Consider the following 15483-nt stretch of genomic DNA (forward strand, 5'->3'; position numbering starts at 1 on the left):
TGTTCCATCCCAGTGGAAACTCAGTTTTATTACGCCTATATTTAAATGTGGTGCTGCTAATGAAATGATCAATTACAGGAGTGTGTGTGTACAGTCTGCCATCCCAAAAATACGTCAAATCATATACTTTTTTATATGATTTGACGGTTTATTAATATATATTTATATTGAGTTTGTCAAAGTATTAATAAACCGTCAAATCATATAAAAAAGTATATGAAGTATTTTCGAATTAGGAAGAAATATTGATGAGACTGCATTACTGAGAATTTGAAAGAGTAGGAATTTGAGAAGTATATTTTATTTTTAATTTAATTTAATTTTACTTTAATTACCTATTCCTTACCTATACCTTCTATATTGAAAAGAAGAAACGAGCTCAGAGATTAATAGATTGAACCTCAGCTCCTAGGTATATAAAAAATCTATTATACCTCAAGTAAATTATTGTATTTAAAACTTATTGAACTTAAATTAAATTAAGTATATCGAACGGTATCGTTACAGATTTAAGTTCATATTTCTTTTAAATACGTGAATAAGTCTATTTTCTTCTTCTTTTCAATTGTTGAGCGTGTGAGATAAAAATTTCTAAATTGATTTTTGCTATAAGTGACGTAATACCCAATATAATAAGTAACTCAAATTAATTTTTATTGCAAAGAACTTCTGTTAAGTGAACAGCAGGGCTTCAGTTGTGGCAAGTCTGCTATTACAAACTTGTTGCTGTATCAGGATGCTCTGTTAGATGCTTTGGAGAGGGGTGAACAAGTGGATGTAATATATACAGACTTTTCCAAGGCATTTGACAGTGTCAACCATAGCTTATTACTAGAAAAATTGAGACTTTTTGGTTTTTCACATTGTTTGGTGGCCTGGTTTGCAAGTTTTCTTTCTGACAGATTTCAGCAGGTACAAATTAGGGGTGCTAGGGTCTATCTTATCAGTGTGACCTCTGGGGTTCTCCCCCGTTGTTCAATATTTTCATTAATAATATTTTGGTTTGCTTTAAAAATAGTAATTTTTTGTTATTTGCCGATGATTTAAAGTTTTATAGGGTGATCAGTTCAGAACAAGACATGGTTCTCTTGCAAGATGATCTGAATAGATTGTGTGAATGGTGTGTTGGTAATAGTTTGGCTCTGAATGTGGGTAAATGCAGTTACATTAGTTTCTACAAAAGAAACAAACGGGAAACTTCCTCCTATACTATTGATAATGTTAATCTTAGGTACACTGAAGTAGTAAAGGGCCTTGATATCTTTTTTGATGAACAATTGAATTTTAATACCCATGTAAATACTATTATAACTAAAGCATCTAAGGCCCTTGGTTTTGTCCTGCGCAATTGTAAGAATCTATCGGTTGAAACTTGCAAAAGGTTGCACATATCACTTGCTGTCTCTTTGTTGGAGTATGGATCAATAATTTGGTCTCCTCTGTATGGCACTGGAGAGGGTTCAAAATAAATTTCTACGATTCTGCCTTTATAAACTTCGCATTCCAGTTCCTAATGACCATTGTTATGATGAAGCAATGAACTTGCTGAACATGCGGAGTTTACTTAAGAGACGCACTGAGAATGATTTGGTGTTTATTTATAAAGTTTTGAATGGCCTTGTGATTTGTCCCGAACTACTTTATAGGATTTTATTTAATATTCCACACCGTAATCTGAGGGTAAATCGATTGTTTTCTTTGCCTTATCATCGTACCAACTATGCTATGCACTCGCCTGTCGAAAGGACCTTGAGGCTGGTAAACTCTACTGGAATTGAAGTTTTGGGAATTTCCTTATTGCATTTTAGGAGTCTTATTAAGAGTTTGTAGGATTTTGTTTTTTGAATTAATTTTGCTCCATGATTAATAATTTGAAATACATTTGATCATTGTCATTGATAATAATATATTTTGTTTTTTCTTAGCTAATTTTGCATTGTTAATTGTTCTGATTTTGAGAGAACATTGTTACTACTTGAAAAACGGTTTAATTATCCTTGGTATTAAGATTAGGTCTGATAATTATTGTTAATTAGTAATTAGTGGTTAGGTAGTATAACTTTTATTTCTTTTTTAGAAATATATATATTTTTTGTAATGGGGTTGATCCCGTGTATTATAAATACATAAATATTTTGCAGTGTTCTCTGTACATAAAAAAAAGTTAAGAAAGATATGCATAAATATCCGCTCAGAAATAATTTTAATATAAGTATACCTGCTGTCTGTTTAACTGCCACTATTAAAAGTTCCTGTTCTATACCATTAAAAAAATATAATTAATTGCGAACTGGAAAGAACTAAAAAGAACTGGAAACCCAAAATTCTTAAAGTGAAATTTGATTTTAAACTTGCTTTGCCAAAACCCAATCTATAATTTCAATTTCAATTTATTATCAATTTAATCCCCTAGATGCAAGCATCGTTGTGGGAAGAAATAAATAAAAGTACAATTTCCATTTTTTCGGTCAACTTACTTTAAAGAGTTTAATGGGAGTTAAATAATTTTTAAAATACTGACAGTGAAGTAATAAAATATTTAAGATGATAAAGGCAACCACAGTATTAAGTTAAAACGAGTTATACTTATTAAGATCGTTCACAATATAGTGCTTCGCCATTCTAGTAAATTTATTACTTTTGATGTTTCTCATGTGCCTAGGTATAAATACTATATGGTGTAATATAATAAATTGTACAATTTTGGCATTAAAAATTGAATGGATCTCTTTCTGAACTCACTATAGCAATTAGAAACGTATCATCATCCATTTTTCTCTAAGAGATCAAACGAAAACAAAACAAAGGTAAGGACACAAAGTCACGGTCTCATCAAATCCATATAATTTTTTAAAAGCTACACGTGTTTCGCTCCTATCGGAGCATCATCAGGCCTAGACCCACACAGATCACATTACAACTCACTATAGCACTAGTCAGTATAGCATATGGGAAGAATCAGTTGATTATCTTTGTTAAATCTAGTGCTTTGGCTGTGATTTACTGAATATCAAATTTTTTCATAATGAAGCAACAAACAGTTATACAGAATAAAGTTCTTAAAATTATATAAATTTCTTGAGTAGGGTATAAATCTGGTTTTTTTAAGAATTATTTTTACTGTTTTAAAAGTTGTGATAAATGCTGCCCCAAAGTTATAATCCACTTTAGTATATGCTTATAAAAGCATACTTCTCTTTAAATTATTTCTAATGGCGTAAAATTTGTAAACCAGAAACTTTAGTTTTTTTGTTAATTCATAATTTATATAAATTTTCCCTGTCAGTTTTCTGTCAAAAAAATCTTCACTTTTTGATAACAACTAATATTTATAACATGTTTTACTGGTGTGCCTAGTATATTTATAGATTTAAGCATGTATATACGTAATTTGTAAATTTATATTTGAAGTTGATTAATTTGGGAACTTATGTATATTATAGTGTATCCTATGTTACTTTTTCTAGAATTTTAGATGAAACATCTCCCTTTTGTGTATTAATAATATATACTAAAAATGACTAAATAAAAGTTACTTACTTGGAAGGCTCTGGATATCCGGCACTCAATTCCAAAAAAACAGACAAATAATTCCCACGCACGACCCCATTACCGTCCGGGTAAACCTTCAATCGCCAACACAAACCGTTGCAATGCAAAGGGGTGGAGTACACTGGGTCGGCTTTCCTTTGCAACTGGCTAAAACCGTGCATCACGAACGTGCTACTGCTATACGCCGGGACAATTTCGCTATATTATAAAATTAAATCATTATTGGATTTCAAGCATAGAAATCGTGGGTTAAGCACCTGTGAAAATCAGCAGGAACTGGTGCAGTTACAAAACTGGTCATTGGTTTCTTACGAACGTTGTGGATCATCCGGGACAGTTCCGAACTTTTCGTTATCAGTTCGGATCTGGTGCATGTTTGCAGTTGATGTTCGATTTCGTGTAATAAATGTTCCAGTTGTTCAGTTTCCTACCAAAAGTTTTATTGCTATTAAAATTAAAAAAAAAAAAAAAACAAAATATAACCCACCTGTGTAAGGGTGTCTTTCTGACCCATAAGGGTCAATAATTTGGTCTTTAATTGCGAATCCAATCGGGCGATCATTAATTCGACCGCGTTTCGGATCTCCCTGACCCGCTCGTCTTTGGCTGACCTCACCGACTCCACGTTCCTCTCCTAAAAGTAACAATATAATTCATACACTTTCAATCAGTCCTTTGGACTAACCACTTCTTGAACGATACTGATCAGCTCCATGAGACGGCGTCTCAACTGCGCAACTTCATCTTTGATCTGAGTGACGTGCTGCTCGTAAACTTCATCCAACGGCTTGAAAGTGTGACCGGAATGGGTGCCGCCCCATAAGGCGCACTGATGACAAATGCAACATCTGCAGGTCCAGCAGTAAACCGACAGTTTTTCAAAGTGGGCCGGACACCTTATTAGGAAATTTGAGACTTTTAGGATATATTTATAAGTAGGTTCATTGTAATCTCAAATCAAATCAAGATAACAAGACAGAGCTAAATTTTAACAAAGTTACTAAATTACTATTAAATTGTCAAGGTAATAAAGAACATACATGATACTTTTGTAAATTATTGAATTTTGATAAACTACTTAAAGAATATTGCTACAGTTCTTCGTTTCATAAGGATGAGTATGTATAACATTTTTATAATTTCTATGTATTAAAGAGACTATCTCTAAAATAAATAAACAAATTAATGTCAGAATTTTCTCCTTTCTAAAGATTGGCTTGCCATAGTATCTTAAATAAGCACACAAGGAACTCACAGATCGTTGTTGAATGACAAACACATATCCAAACAGAAATTTACTGCAGTTGCCAATCTTTTTATTTAAATGTAAAATAGACCTCAAACTTTAGTTTATCATCTATGTCAATTCCCAAAAACTTTGTGTTCAAACAACGGGCAATAAAACTAAAAGTAACAACACTGATCTTTTCTTGAAGAAATGTGCATAACACCAGATATTGATCAAATTTAATCATGAAAACGGTTTTGTTTAAAAAATGCACTTATCCTTGTCACTCCAAGTTTTATCAACAGCAAAAGTTTTATTTTACCATTAAAATTTAATCTTAGCAAGTCTTCAAGATACAGTAAAAATAATATTCGGCCCAGAATTATATCCATGTTTCCAGCATTGGTAGAGACACTGAATTACCATTCTTACCAACCTGGCGTGGGACTCTCGTGTAAATTTTCTCTATTTAGAGAAGGAAGCGAAGAGACAAAGATCGCTTAATGCCTTGGCACTCTATAAACATTTCCTTATAAACTTCGTTGTTGCTCGGGCATAGAGAATTCGATAATTATCTATTCTAAAAACATCAGACAATTGAGCATATAGTCCAACTGTGAATACAAGAAGAAGAAGAAAATGACCATGACAATTTGACTTTTTTTTAATTTTGCTTATGTCAAAAGTTTGTTGTGATGTGAAACTTAGAACTTAGTTTTTGGCTTTGTTTTACTGTTTTACATTAATTTTCATTGGTTCTAGCGCCTAAAAAAACGCTTAGTTCAAGCACTTAAAACTTTAAAATGCTACCTGTGCAAAGTTTTTTAATTAACGAGTTAGAAAATCGTCTTGAAAACGAGTGATGAGAGACATGAGTGACCCTTTTGCATTCCGGACCGCCGATTTTTGGAACTCTTCCGGTTAAATAAAGACCTAGTGACATATCTTTTTAACAATTTAATTCCGCACTTGGAGCAGGAGCAGAGGCAGACTCGTGTTCCACTAGAAACAAGAATTTTAATTGCTTTAAGGTTCTTTGCTACAAGCAATTACCAACGGGGCGTGGGAGAGGAATTTATTCTATCTTCAAGTCAGCAAGTGGTAAGCAGATGCATAGAAGAGGTTGCACAATGCGTTTCTCATCATTTGGGACCACTATGGGTAAAATTTCCTGCTGGCAATGAAACAAGAAATCAAGTAAAAGCCAGTTTTATGGAAAAAATTGGTTTTCCGGGTATAATTGTCTGCATTGACTGTACCCACATAGCATTTTTGGCTCCTTCAGAGGAAGAACATAATTATGTTAACCGCAAAGGTTTCCATTCTAAAAATGTTCAAATTATTTGCAATTCAGATTTGCAAATAACGAACATTAACTCAAGATATCCAGGATCAACTAATGATGCTTTTATATGAAGAGGGTCTCAGGTGAGACGCTTATTGAAATCTGAATATAATAGAGGTAAGGAAGCTAAGGTTTACTGAGATAATAATTAAATAAAAATAATTCTTACACCTTTACAAATTTATCTGTGTCTTGGAAAAAAAATTATTAGCACAGTTGTACTCTATTATTAATTTTTAGTTTATTACAGTATAATTACACTAAATTTCCTTTATTTAGATACAATTATATTATTTACTTTATTAAAATTTATTTCGATATAAAATTAAATCTTTTTTTAACGCAATTTATTTTAATATCATCTACATTTTTTTACGGAGAAAAAATAAACACTTCAATATTTTTTCCAGGTGAAAGATCTAACTGGCTCTTAGGAGATTCTGGGTATCCTCTGGAACCATGGTTGATGACACCACATGAAAATCCTGACCCAGAGACCCCTGAAGGGCGCTACAATAGGTCTCACAAGATTACACGAAGCATCATTGAAAGGTGCAATGGTAGACTAAAGCAGGTGTTTAGATGTCTTTTGGGAGAACGAAAGCTTCGATACAACCCACAAAAAGTTGGGCATATAGTTAATGCTTGTGCAGTACTTCATAATTTATGCATACGTGCTGGAGTCGAGTTTGAAATAGAACCCCTAGCTGATAATGTTAATGTCTTTCCAGATAATATACAGATTAATAATAATGTTTTAAATATGGCACGCCTTGTAAGGCAAGAAATGGTTCAAAGATATTTTCAATAATAGTTGTAAGTTTTTAATTAGTAATAATTTAATAGAATTGTATAATATATACTAGCCTAAACCTGATGTTACCCTTTAATCAAATAGTTTTTGAATTAGAGACAGTTAGAAAACTACTTTTTTCGACTTTAAGAGGTTATAGAGCCTTAACTATTTATCATAGGATGGAATGATTTTTACATTTGTATCCTAACTTTTTATGGTGTACCTAATGAAATACATACATCTAGCATAATTTTTTTGTAAAAGTTGAATTTTTTTATTGATTACTTAGACTAGGAACTTGATTGATTACTTAGGAACTATTGGTAATTAAAGACAACAAAAAAAGTTATTGGTATCTTCTTTTTTACTATTTCGGACACAAAATTATTAAAATGATGAGTAATTTTCAGTTATTTAACAAAACACAAAAAATATATTTCTCAAAAACCAAAAACAAATTCCTTATTCCTTTACTAACATATATAACATATTAAATATTTAAAAGTATTTAAGTAAAAATATTTAAACATATTCCTTAACTATTTCATTGATAAGTTAATTAATTAAGCCAATAGTTTATTCTTTCCCACAATACACGCTAAAAAAGGAAGAAAATAATATCTTTACAATAGAAAGGTCCTTTTCGTTGTCACTTAAGAAAGCGAGGTCGTCTATATTCGTTCAGTAACGAAAAAGCACGAACGGTCTTACAGAGTACGAAATACCGTAGAGATAGAGAATAAAGAGTTTATCTATCGCTATTTGCGTTACAGAGTCCCACCTCTGATGTCTTGAATATATGATTGAAAGAATATATTTGAATTTTCCTTAAAACCATAGAGGTCAAGTTTTTCGAGTTGTAATTCACAATCCATACAATCGAATTGCTTTTGAGTAGTCACAGAAGACCGCATCCAAAAATTCTTTATTATTGAGTTTAAAATAAAGATTCTACAGAAAGGCGAAGATGGCATCATCGGTGCCTTTTGTTTTTTAAAATATCCCTTGGAAAGATGCAGTCTTGAAAATATCCCTTGGAAAGACTCCCAAATCGAAACAATGATTGATTGATTGATAGTATAAGTCAAACAATTTAGAACATCTGCATTTAAAATTTTTAATGATATTTCATCAATTTCCAAAGAGTTCTTTTTTATAATTTCCTTAAGTTCACATCAGTATTACATTATACAAATGTTTCTTCTACATACAAATTTTGTAAAAATGTTATTTAATCAATTTCAGGGATAAGATCTTTAGTTAGCTTTCTAGCAATAGTATAGTATATTTTTATTTAGAACATTTGAATCAATTTGTGCATAGATTTTTAAAGCTCTTAACTCATTTGCTAGAGACCATGCTTCCTTTGCTTTTGTAATTCTAGTTGTGTAAAATAACTGTTTAGCTTTTTTTATTACTTGTTTATAAAATATTACAATATTTTTTGTAGTAAAATAATATTTTTGTAAATTTATAAATAGAATGTAAAAATTAGAAAGTTCAAGTTCATTTTCATTCACATTCAAATAAGTTTGCACAATAGAAACTAGATACTTTTACATATCTTGAGAGTTGACAAGGCTCCCATTCCTCCTGTCAATGCTCTGTAAGAAGTATTATCATTGGATTATCATGCATTTCAAGAAAAACAGCCATTTGATCAATTTTAATTCTTAAAGAAAGAATATTTAAGGTTTGCAAGGAAATAGCATTACAATTATCATTATTAATTGCTCAGGTACTGTTATGATTGATTGTTGAATATCTAAAAAATATGTGTCAACAACAATGGAACAAAATTTATCTTTACCATGTTTTACTTGTTTCAGTGCTTGTTATTTTTTTTGTTAGTAAACTAAATTTGAGACTATAATCTTTTTATTTTGAAAAACATTTTTGACTCACCATTTATATTTTGAGCCAAAACATCTGATTTAAATAAAGTGAGTCGTTTACAAGACAATTATTATTTAAACTTGATAAATTAGTCATAATGTTGAATATATACTGATTTGAATTATAAAAGTTATTTCTAGGTGTAGTACACAATAGTCAGTTTGTGTTGACCCATTTGTTTGCCGGCTTGTAGATTTTTCTTTTTGTAAATATTTGATTCAATACAAAAAAAACCATTTTCACTAAAGTCTATTTTGTTTTTAGTCAGCATTATCTCATAGCCTTGCACAGTACCTGTAGTGAATAATAATCTTTACTGAAGTACTTTGACAAGTAGCTAAGCACATGTTTACCAAACCCGACAGTTAAAAACAGCACTTTCTTTTTATTTATTTATTTTTATTTATTTAATCAATACACAGGATCAACCCCATTACAAAAAAATATATATATTTCTGAAAAAGAAATAAAAGCTAGACTACCTATGCACTAATTACTAATTAACAATAATTATCACACTTAAGTGATAGGACTTACTTATAGGGAAATTCCTACAAGTTTAATATAATTTTTAATAGTATTTTTTGTTCTTATGTTCAATATTCTTATTGTTAAAATCTAATTTCCATTTTTTTGATGCAATTTATTTATTTATTCATGCCAAAAAGTATAAAGCTTTTACACAAGTCAGTCAAAAATATAACTCCAAATAAAAGTATTAAACTGTAAAATTCATTTTACCTAAGAACAAAAATAAAACACAAATAAGCCTAAAAAGTAATGCTTAAAAACACTTAACAGTAAAAGTCAAGAGACCCAGCCTATGCAATAGCACTGAAATTTGAGCTCAGGAATTCCTCAAATGAATAAAAAGCATTGGTGACTAAAAAATGTTTTACCTTTGTCTTATAAGCATTAAGAGGCAAATCCTTAACGGATACCGGCAGGACATTAAAGAACTTAATTCCATAATAAGACACGCCATTACGGGTACGCTCGAGTCTCCTAAATGGTGCCACCAAGGAGCCACTATTTCTGGTGTCATGACTGTGAGTGCTAGCATGAGTCGCAAACCTGGGTAGGTTTTCCCTAATGAATACAAGGCACAGAAGTATGAAGGCGCTTGGCAAGGTCAGAACTCTCAGAAGCCTGAAGTGGACCCTACAACAATCCCTGTATCCAATCTGCGCAATCACTCGCAGACATCGACGTTGCAATGCAAAAATCCTGGGCATATGCGCTGAATGACCCCAGTTTAGTAAGTTATACGTCATTAGAGAGTGAAAATATCCAAAGTAAGCTGTCCTGAGAGTACCTGCGGAGACAGACCCAGACAAATTGCGAATCAGGAAAGTACACCTTGATAATTTGGTTGACAATTCATCTATGTGACCTTGCCACGTCAAACCACTATCCAATCTAATACCCAGAAAATCCACAGACACACCTAAAGATTGTTGCTGGGAATCAACGTCCCGAAGGGAAAAAATTATATTTTGAGTTTTGGACTCATTTAAGCACAATTTATTGGAAACGGCCCAGTCTCTAAACTGAGAACAAGATTCTTGAGCCTTGAGCGAAATGTTTGCGCAACTCCTATTAGTACACAGGGATGTAGTATCATCAGCATACAAATAGAAAGTGCAATCAGGGTGACAAGTTGGTAGGTCATTAACAAATATAAGAAACAGGATAGGCCCGAGAACGGATCCCTGAGGCACTCCATGCTCAATCGACAAACTCCGAGACCTACATCTCCCAAAACAAACAAACTGACTTCGGTCACTCAAGTAGGACTGTAGCAGTGACAGACTTCTCGAACAAAATTTGTAGTGGTTGAGCTTTTGAAGAAGAATATTATGCTCCACACAATCAAAAGCCCTAGATAAATCGTAAAATGAGGCTTGGGAGTACAGCGCACTTTCAAATCCGTCAAGCACCGCATCACACAGGTTCTGGACCGCACCAGTGGTGGAGTGTTTCTTTCTAAACCCATGTTGGTTCACATAAAATAAAGAGTTTTGTTCAAAATACTCCTCTATTTGAGTCTTGAGTAAAGACTCAAAGATCTTTCCAATGATAGGCACCAGAGAAATGGGACGGTAGTTTTCAACATCCACTTTTGAACCCTTCTTGTGAATAGGAATGACCTTAGCAATTTTAAGACAGGATGGAAATGTGCCCTCAAAGATAGCCAGGTTGATTAGTTTGGTCAGGGGAACAATAATTAAATTCTTAATAGTCTTTATGAGTCTGATATTCAAATCATATGGATCATTGCTTGCACTATTCTTCATGCCATCAATCACCTGACGGACCTGGATGAAAGTAACTTCGGCAAAGGAAAAGCCGGGTCCGCAGGGGCCAGTCAAATAAGCTAAAGGATTTTTGGGAGGCAGAGGAAGAGTCTCTTTTAGTTTGGCAGGAACATTCACGAAAGATTCATTAAAATGGCTGGCATTAATATCACTCAGCTCCGATTCCTTTATGCTAGGGTTCAGAGCTGTAATTACCCTCCACATTGCCCAGACAGGGTTACTTGACTGGCTAATGAAGTGTTCAAATTCTTTATTACCTAAACTTTATTAAGGCTTTTAGGATATTGTTATAAGTAGGTGCATTGTACTATAATATAGAGGTACGCTGTTTTTTAATATATCCTTATTTTGACTCAAATAGAGTTCAAAAAATTGATGAAACAGTAAATAAGACTTACTTGTCCCTCTCGTTTTCGTCGCTCCTGCTAGTATTTAAAGTAACAGCCTGCAGGGTATCCAATTGCTGCGTGACTTCTTCAACCCATCTACAGTTGACTAATTCATGCAAGTGCAAGGAGGCCCTGCAGTGGGGACACTGGGACCTTTGTTCCGTTAACCAGCGCCTTATGCACACATAACAGCACAGTTTCGAGCAGTGAGGACACAGGTGAGCGTCTCTCAGTTTTTCCATACATATGAAACATCGAAACACTTCGGCAAGGGTCTGCAAGAGTAAGGAACAACTATTGTTTACTCGCGAATAATCGTTTTAGTTAAATCATGAAAAAACTTTGATCGTAGACAAGATAAGCTCATAAATTTTACATGGAATCATGTAATATTTGTGATTATGATAACCATAGGTCACACAGTATCGGGCTGTGTGTAAATCTGAGTTGCCAAAGCTGCTTGACTGCCTGGTCAGTCATAGGATTGCCTGGAGTTTTAAATCTTTATTTAATCCTGAGCAATTTGGATTTATAAAAGGCATAATTTGGTGCTGTATGTCAACTACCTCTACCGCTGCTTGGAGAAGGGACTTCAGGTTGACTCAATATATACAGATTTTTCCAAAGAACATTACTCGACTTATGTTTTATGCATAAGGTTTTAAATGCTACTATAGATTGTCCCGAGTTATTGTCTCTTTTTAAACTTAGGGTGCCTTCCAGATTGAATATACATTCCACCATACCAATTATGGCATTAATGAGCCAATTACACGAATGGCTCGAAGTCCTAATGGTCTGTCAGGACAGATAAACTTTTTTGACTCTAGGATTACATCTTTTAAGGGGCAGTTAAAGAATATTATTTCATACAGGCTTTAATTAATTAACTCATCTACACCTTTCATTGATTTATAGATAGTTTTGTATCTGAATATATATGTTTGTATGGGTGTGCTATGTAACACTTTTGTTAATGGATTCCGTAAATAAATAAATTCTATTTTTAATATCGACAGATAAATGTTTACCGCGAGGCATCTTAAGCAGCCAAATACCGTCAACTTATCAGTAAAATAAGTAACAATATAATCAGTAACAATAAGTAAAATATTTTGCATGATTTGAGAAATATTTCAAAAATGTTCTAAAAACACTGAAGAATTCTTTTTTCAATTTTCATTTTTCAATTTATTCAAACTTAATACATTTGTTTTTTATACAATTTACTTTAAAACTGCACAATGGATTATAAATCTGTGTGTGCAGTAGTTAATACTTACATTTTTAAGAAATACTTAAGTAAATAAACAATAAACAATAATAATAATAATGAGGTTATATAATGTTAATTTATGGAAGGAGACTAAGCTAATTTAGTGGAAAAAGAAATCTAGTGAGAAGGAATTAGCAAGTTAATCTAGCCAAAATTATTAATAGCTACCTCACTATCAATAAGCCATTTTTTAAATCTATGTTTAATTTGACAATAGTTTCCTGTTCTTAGTGAAAGAGGCAGGAAATTGTACAGTTTGGGAGCAAGAAAATAGATATGTCTCTGTATGGCTGAACTATTTACTAAAGGTATATTAACATTTTGCGGAGATGAATTTCTAGTATTTAATTGATGAGATATTTCCTGTTTATAACAATCTGTTTTTAACATAAATCATTCATGAAATAGGAATTCAGATGGGTATCCTCCATAGTTTAGAATTGATTCAATTAAATATAAATATATAGTTTTAAGAATTTTAATTGGTAGGATGTTACGTAGCTCATAAAACTTATAAATCAACTTCCTTATTTTAGCAGTTACAAATTCTATGTGTGATTTCCAAGTTAAATTTTCATCCATGAATACACCTAGATACTTAATATTACATTTTCTTTTAACAGTAGATTGACATTTGCCTTGGTCCTCAGTACCTTCAAAGTTCAAGAGCTCAGTACCTTGAGCTCTTGAACTTTAGGAAGGGTTGCCTGAGTTAATGCAAACATCATAAAATGGGTCTTATCAATATTAAGTGATAACAAACTAAAATCCAACCATCTCTTTATGTATGTTATTGCTAATTCTGCTTTTCTAATAGCTGATTGCCATGTATTGCCATTTACTATAATGACACTGTCATCCGCAAAACAGAGAACCCTTCCCTCATTCAACACAGAAAAAATCCCATTCATATAGATGTTAAACAAGACTGGCCCCAGCACTGTACCCTGTGGCACACCAACTCCCACTTTTACAGGATCACTTTTCTCCTCTGTTAATTTTACTTTCTGAGTTCTGTAATAGATTATTTGCTATTCCTCTTATCCCCATATCATATAATCTGTTTAATAAAATGTGATGTGCCACAGTGTCAAAGGCTTTGGTCAAGTCCAGGAATATTGCCACTACTTTCTCTTTGCTATCTAAAGATTTTATAATTTGTTCTGTCACTTTGCACAATGCATTTTCTGCATTAACATTATTTTTAAAAGCAAACTGACTTTCGGATAATAATTTATGTTTATTCAAGAATATCATTAATTTATGTTTAAGGCATTTTTTTATTATTTTACTAACAGTACTTATTATTGCAATTGGTCTATAATTATTCATTAACCTTCTATCACCCTGCTTATAAAAGAGGAATAATTTCAGCTTTTTTAAGAACAGTTGGATATACTCCCGAACTAAAAATGATGTTAATAATGTGTTTCAGAGGTTTAAGTAAAAAAATATGATTATCTTTTATTACTTCTGATGTAATGCCATCTTCTCCACAAGAGACACCATTCTTAAGATTTGGTGTCCCTTGGTAAAATGAGATAAGAATTAACAGTTTTTATTGGCAAACCATTTACAAGTACCATCCATGTTTTTATTTACAGAAATTCTATGCTAAAAGTCATCATCATATTTTATTTTAGCAACTTATTGCTCTACATTTTTCCACTACTGTATGTATACTATAATTATTCTATTTATTATAAAATGGTTCTGCCGTCAACGAATAAATACTATATTACATATGCTTACAGAATCTGCAGATGGGCTGGCATAACACTCCATTATGAATATGAATATAAATTAATTAAAATATGAATTTTTACAAATGATTTTGTCAAGTTTAGTGTGACAGGAGACCTAAAGGTTAAGAAGTAAGTGTTGTCACTGTCTGATTTAGTTTAGCACAAGAATTTTAATAATCCAGCCCAAAGAAATGCAGTTATCAAAATAACATGAATTTGGTTATGCAGTTTTTTGCCTTCTGTGGGTACAAGAAGAGTAATACTATAGAGTAATGACTGAAATCTGAACTTCTTGTTTGATATGAAACATCAATTGAAATGTAGATGTAATTTATAGAACAAATGGTTACCTCAACGCTATGATCGTCATTTTTGGGTCCAGGTTTCTTCCTTGTGGCCATTTTACTGTATTAAAACCTAATTAATTGATTTAGGCCACAGGATGTAAGATTTTGGGGGGCCCCAGATTCAATATTCTAATGTTGATCCTACTTCCGACTAAACGACCGACTTCTTTGTTGATTTCTCGCACAAAAGAGAATAATTATACAGTTACTTGTATGCGTGCAATTTATAACAAACCAGTTCCGCAAAGCAAAAGCATTTCTTTAAATATTTTTATTATCTTCTTTTTTTTTGACTTTGGAATTTGTGATGAACATGTTATTATTGGTTCTACTTGTCTTTCTTCCTAAGTAATCCCCTACCTGACGTGCCATAAACAAAATGTTGACCAGCGAACTTTCTTGTCTTAAAAAGTTGACGTGAAGCAAACTGAGAAAATATTTAGTCCGGGAGCAACCAAACTTAAATATATCAATTTAATTTTAAGTTGATATTATTCACTTAGTAAAGTGCTTATAAAAAAATGTAAATATAAAATTTTATAGTAACATAGGAAAATATATGTGGTTGCTACTGGATTAAATATACATATT

At 32.2% G+C, this 15483-nt stretch overlaps 1 protein-coding gene across 3 annotated transcripts in view; it reads right to left on the reverse strand.

The window, feature by feature from the left end:
* Nucleotides 1-15231, reverse strand: part of LOC126742366 (E3 ubiquitin-protein ligase TRIM37-like) — a 37330-nt gene extending 22099 nt beyond the window's left edge. Inside the window, exons 1-6 of one of the 3 annotated variants that reach the window (XM_050449012.1) lie at nucleotides 14896-15231; nucleotides 11534-11799; nucleotides 4241-4448; nucleotides 4040-4186; nucleotides 3810-3979; nucleotides 3541-3750 (exon numbers count right to left, since the gene is read on the reverse strand). In XM_050449012.1, coding sequence (XP_050304969.1) covers nucleotides 3541-3750; nucleotides 3810-3979; nucleotides 4040-4186; nucleotides 4241-4448; nucleotides 11534-11799; nucleotides 14896-14946 — 1052 coding nt within the window. In that variant the 5' untranslated portion in view covers nucleotides 14947-15231. Of the gene's footprint in view, nucleotides 1-3540; nucleotides 3751-3809; nucleotides 3980-4039; nucleotides 4187-4237; nucleotides 4449-11533; nucleotides 11800-14552; nucleotides 14702-14895 lie in introns of those variants that run through there. The other 2 variants (XM_050449011.1, XM_050449013.1) reach the window with 2 other exon arrangements.
* Between the last annotated feature and the right edge of the window lie 252 nt (nucleotides 15232-15483).

The sequence above is a fragment of the Anthonomus grandis genome, chromosome 11, assembly GCF_022605725.1.
Source record: "Anthonomus grandis grandis chromosome 11, icAntGran1.3, whole genome shotgun sequence".
NCBI classification, from domain to species: domain Eukaryota; kingdom Metazoa; phylum Arthropoda; class Insecta; order Coleoptera; family Curculionidae; genus Anthonomus; species Anthonomus grandis.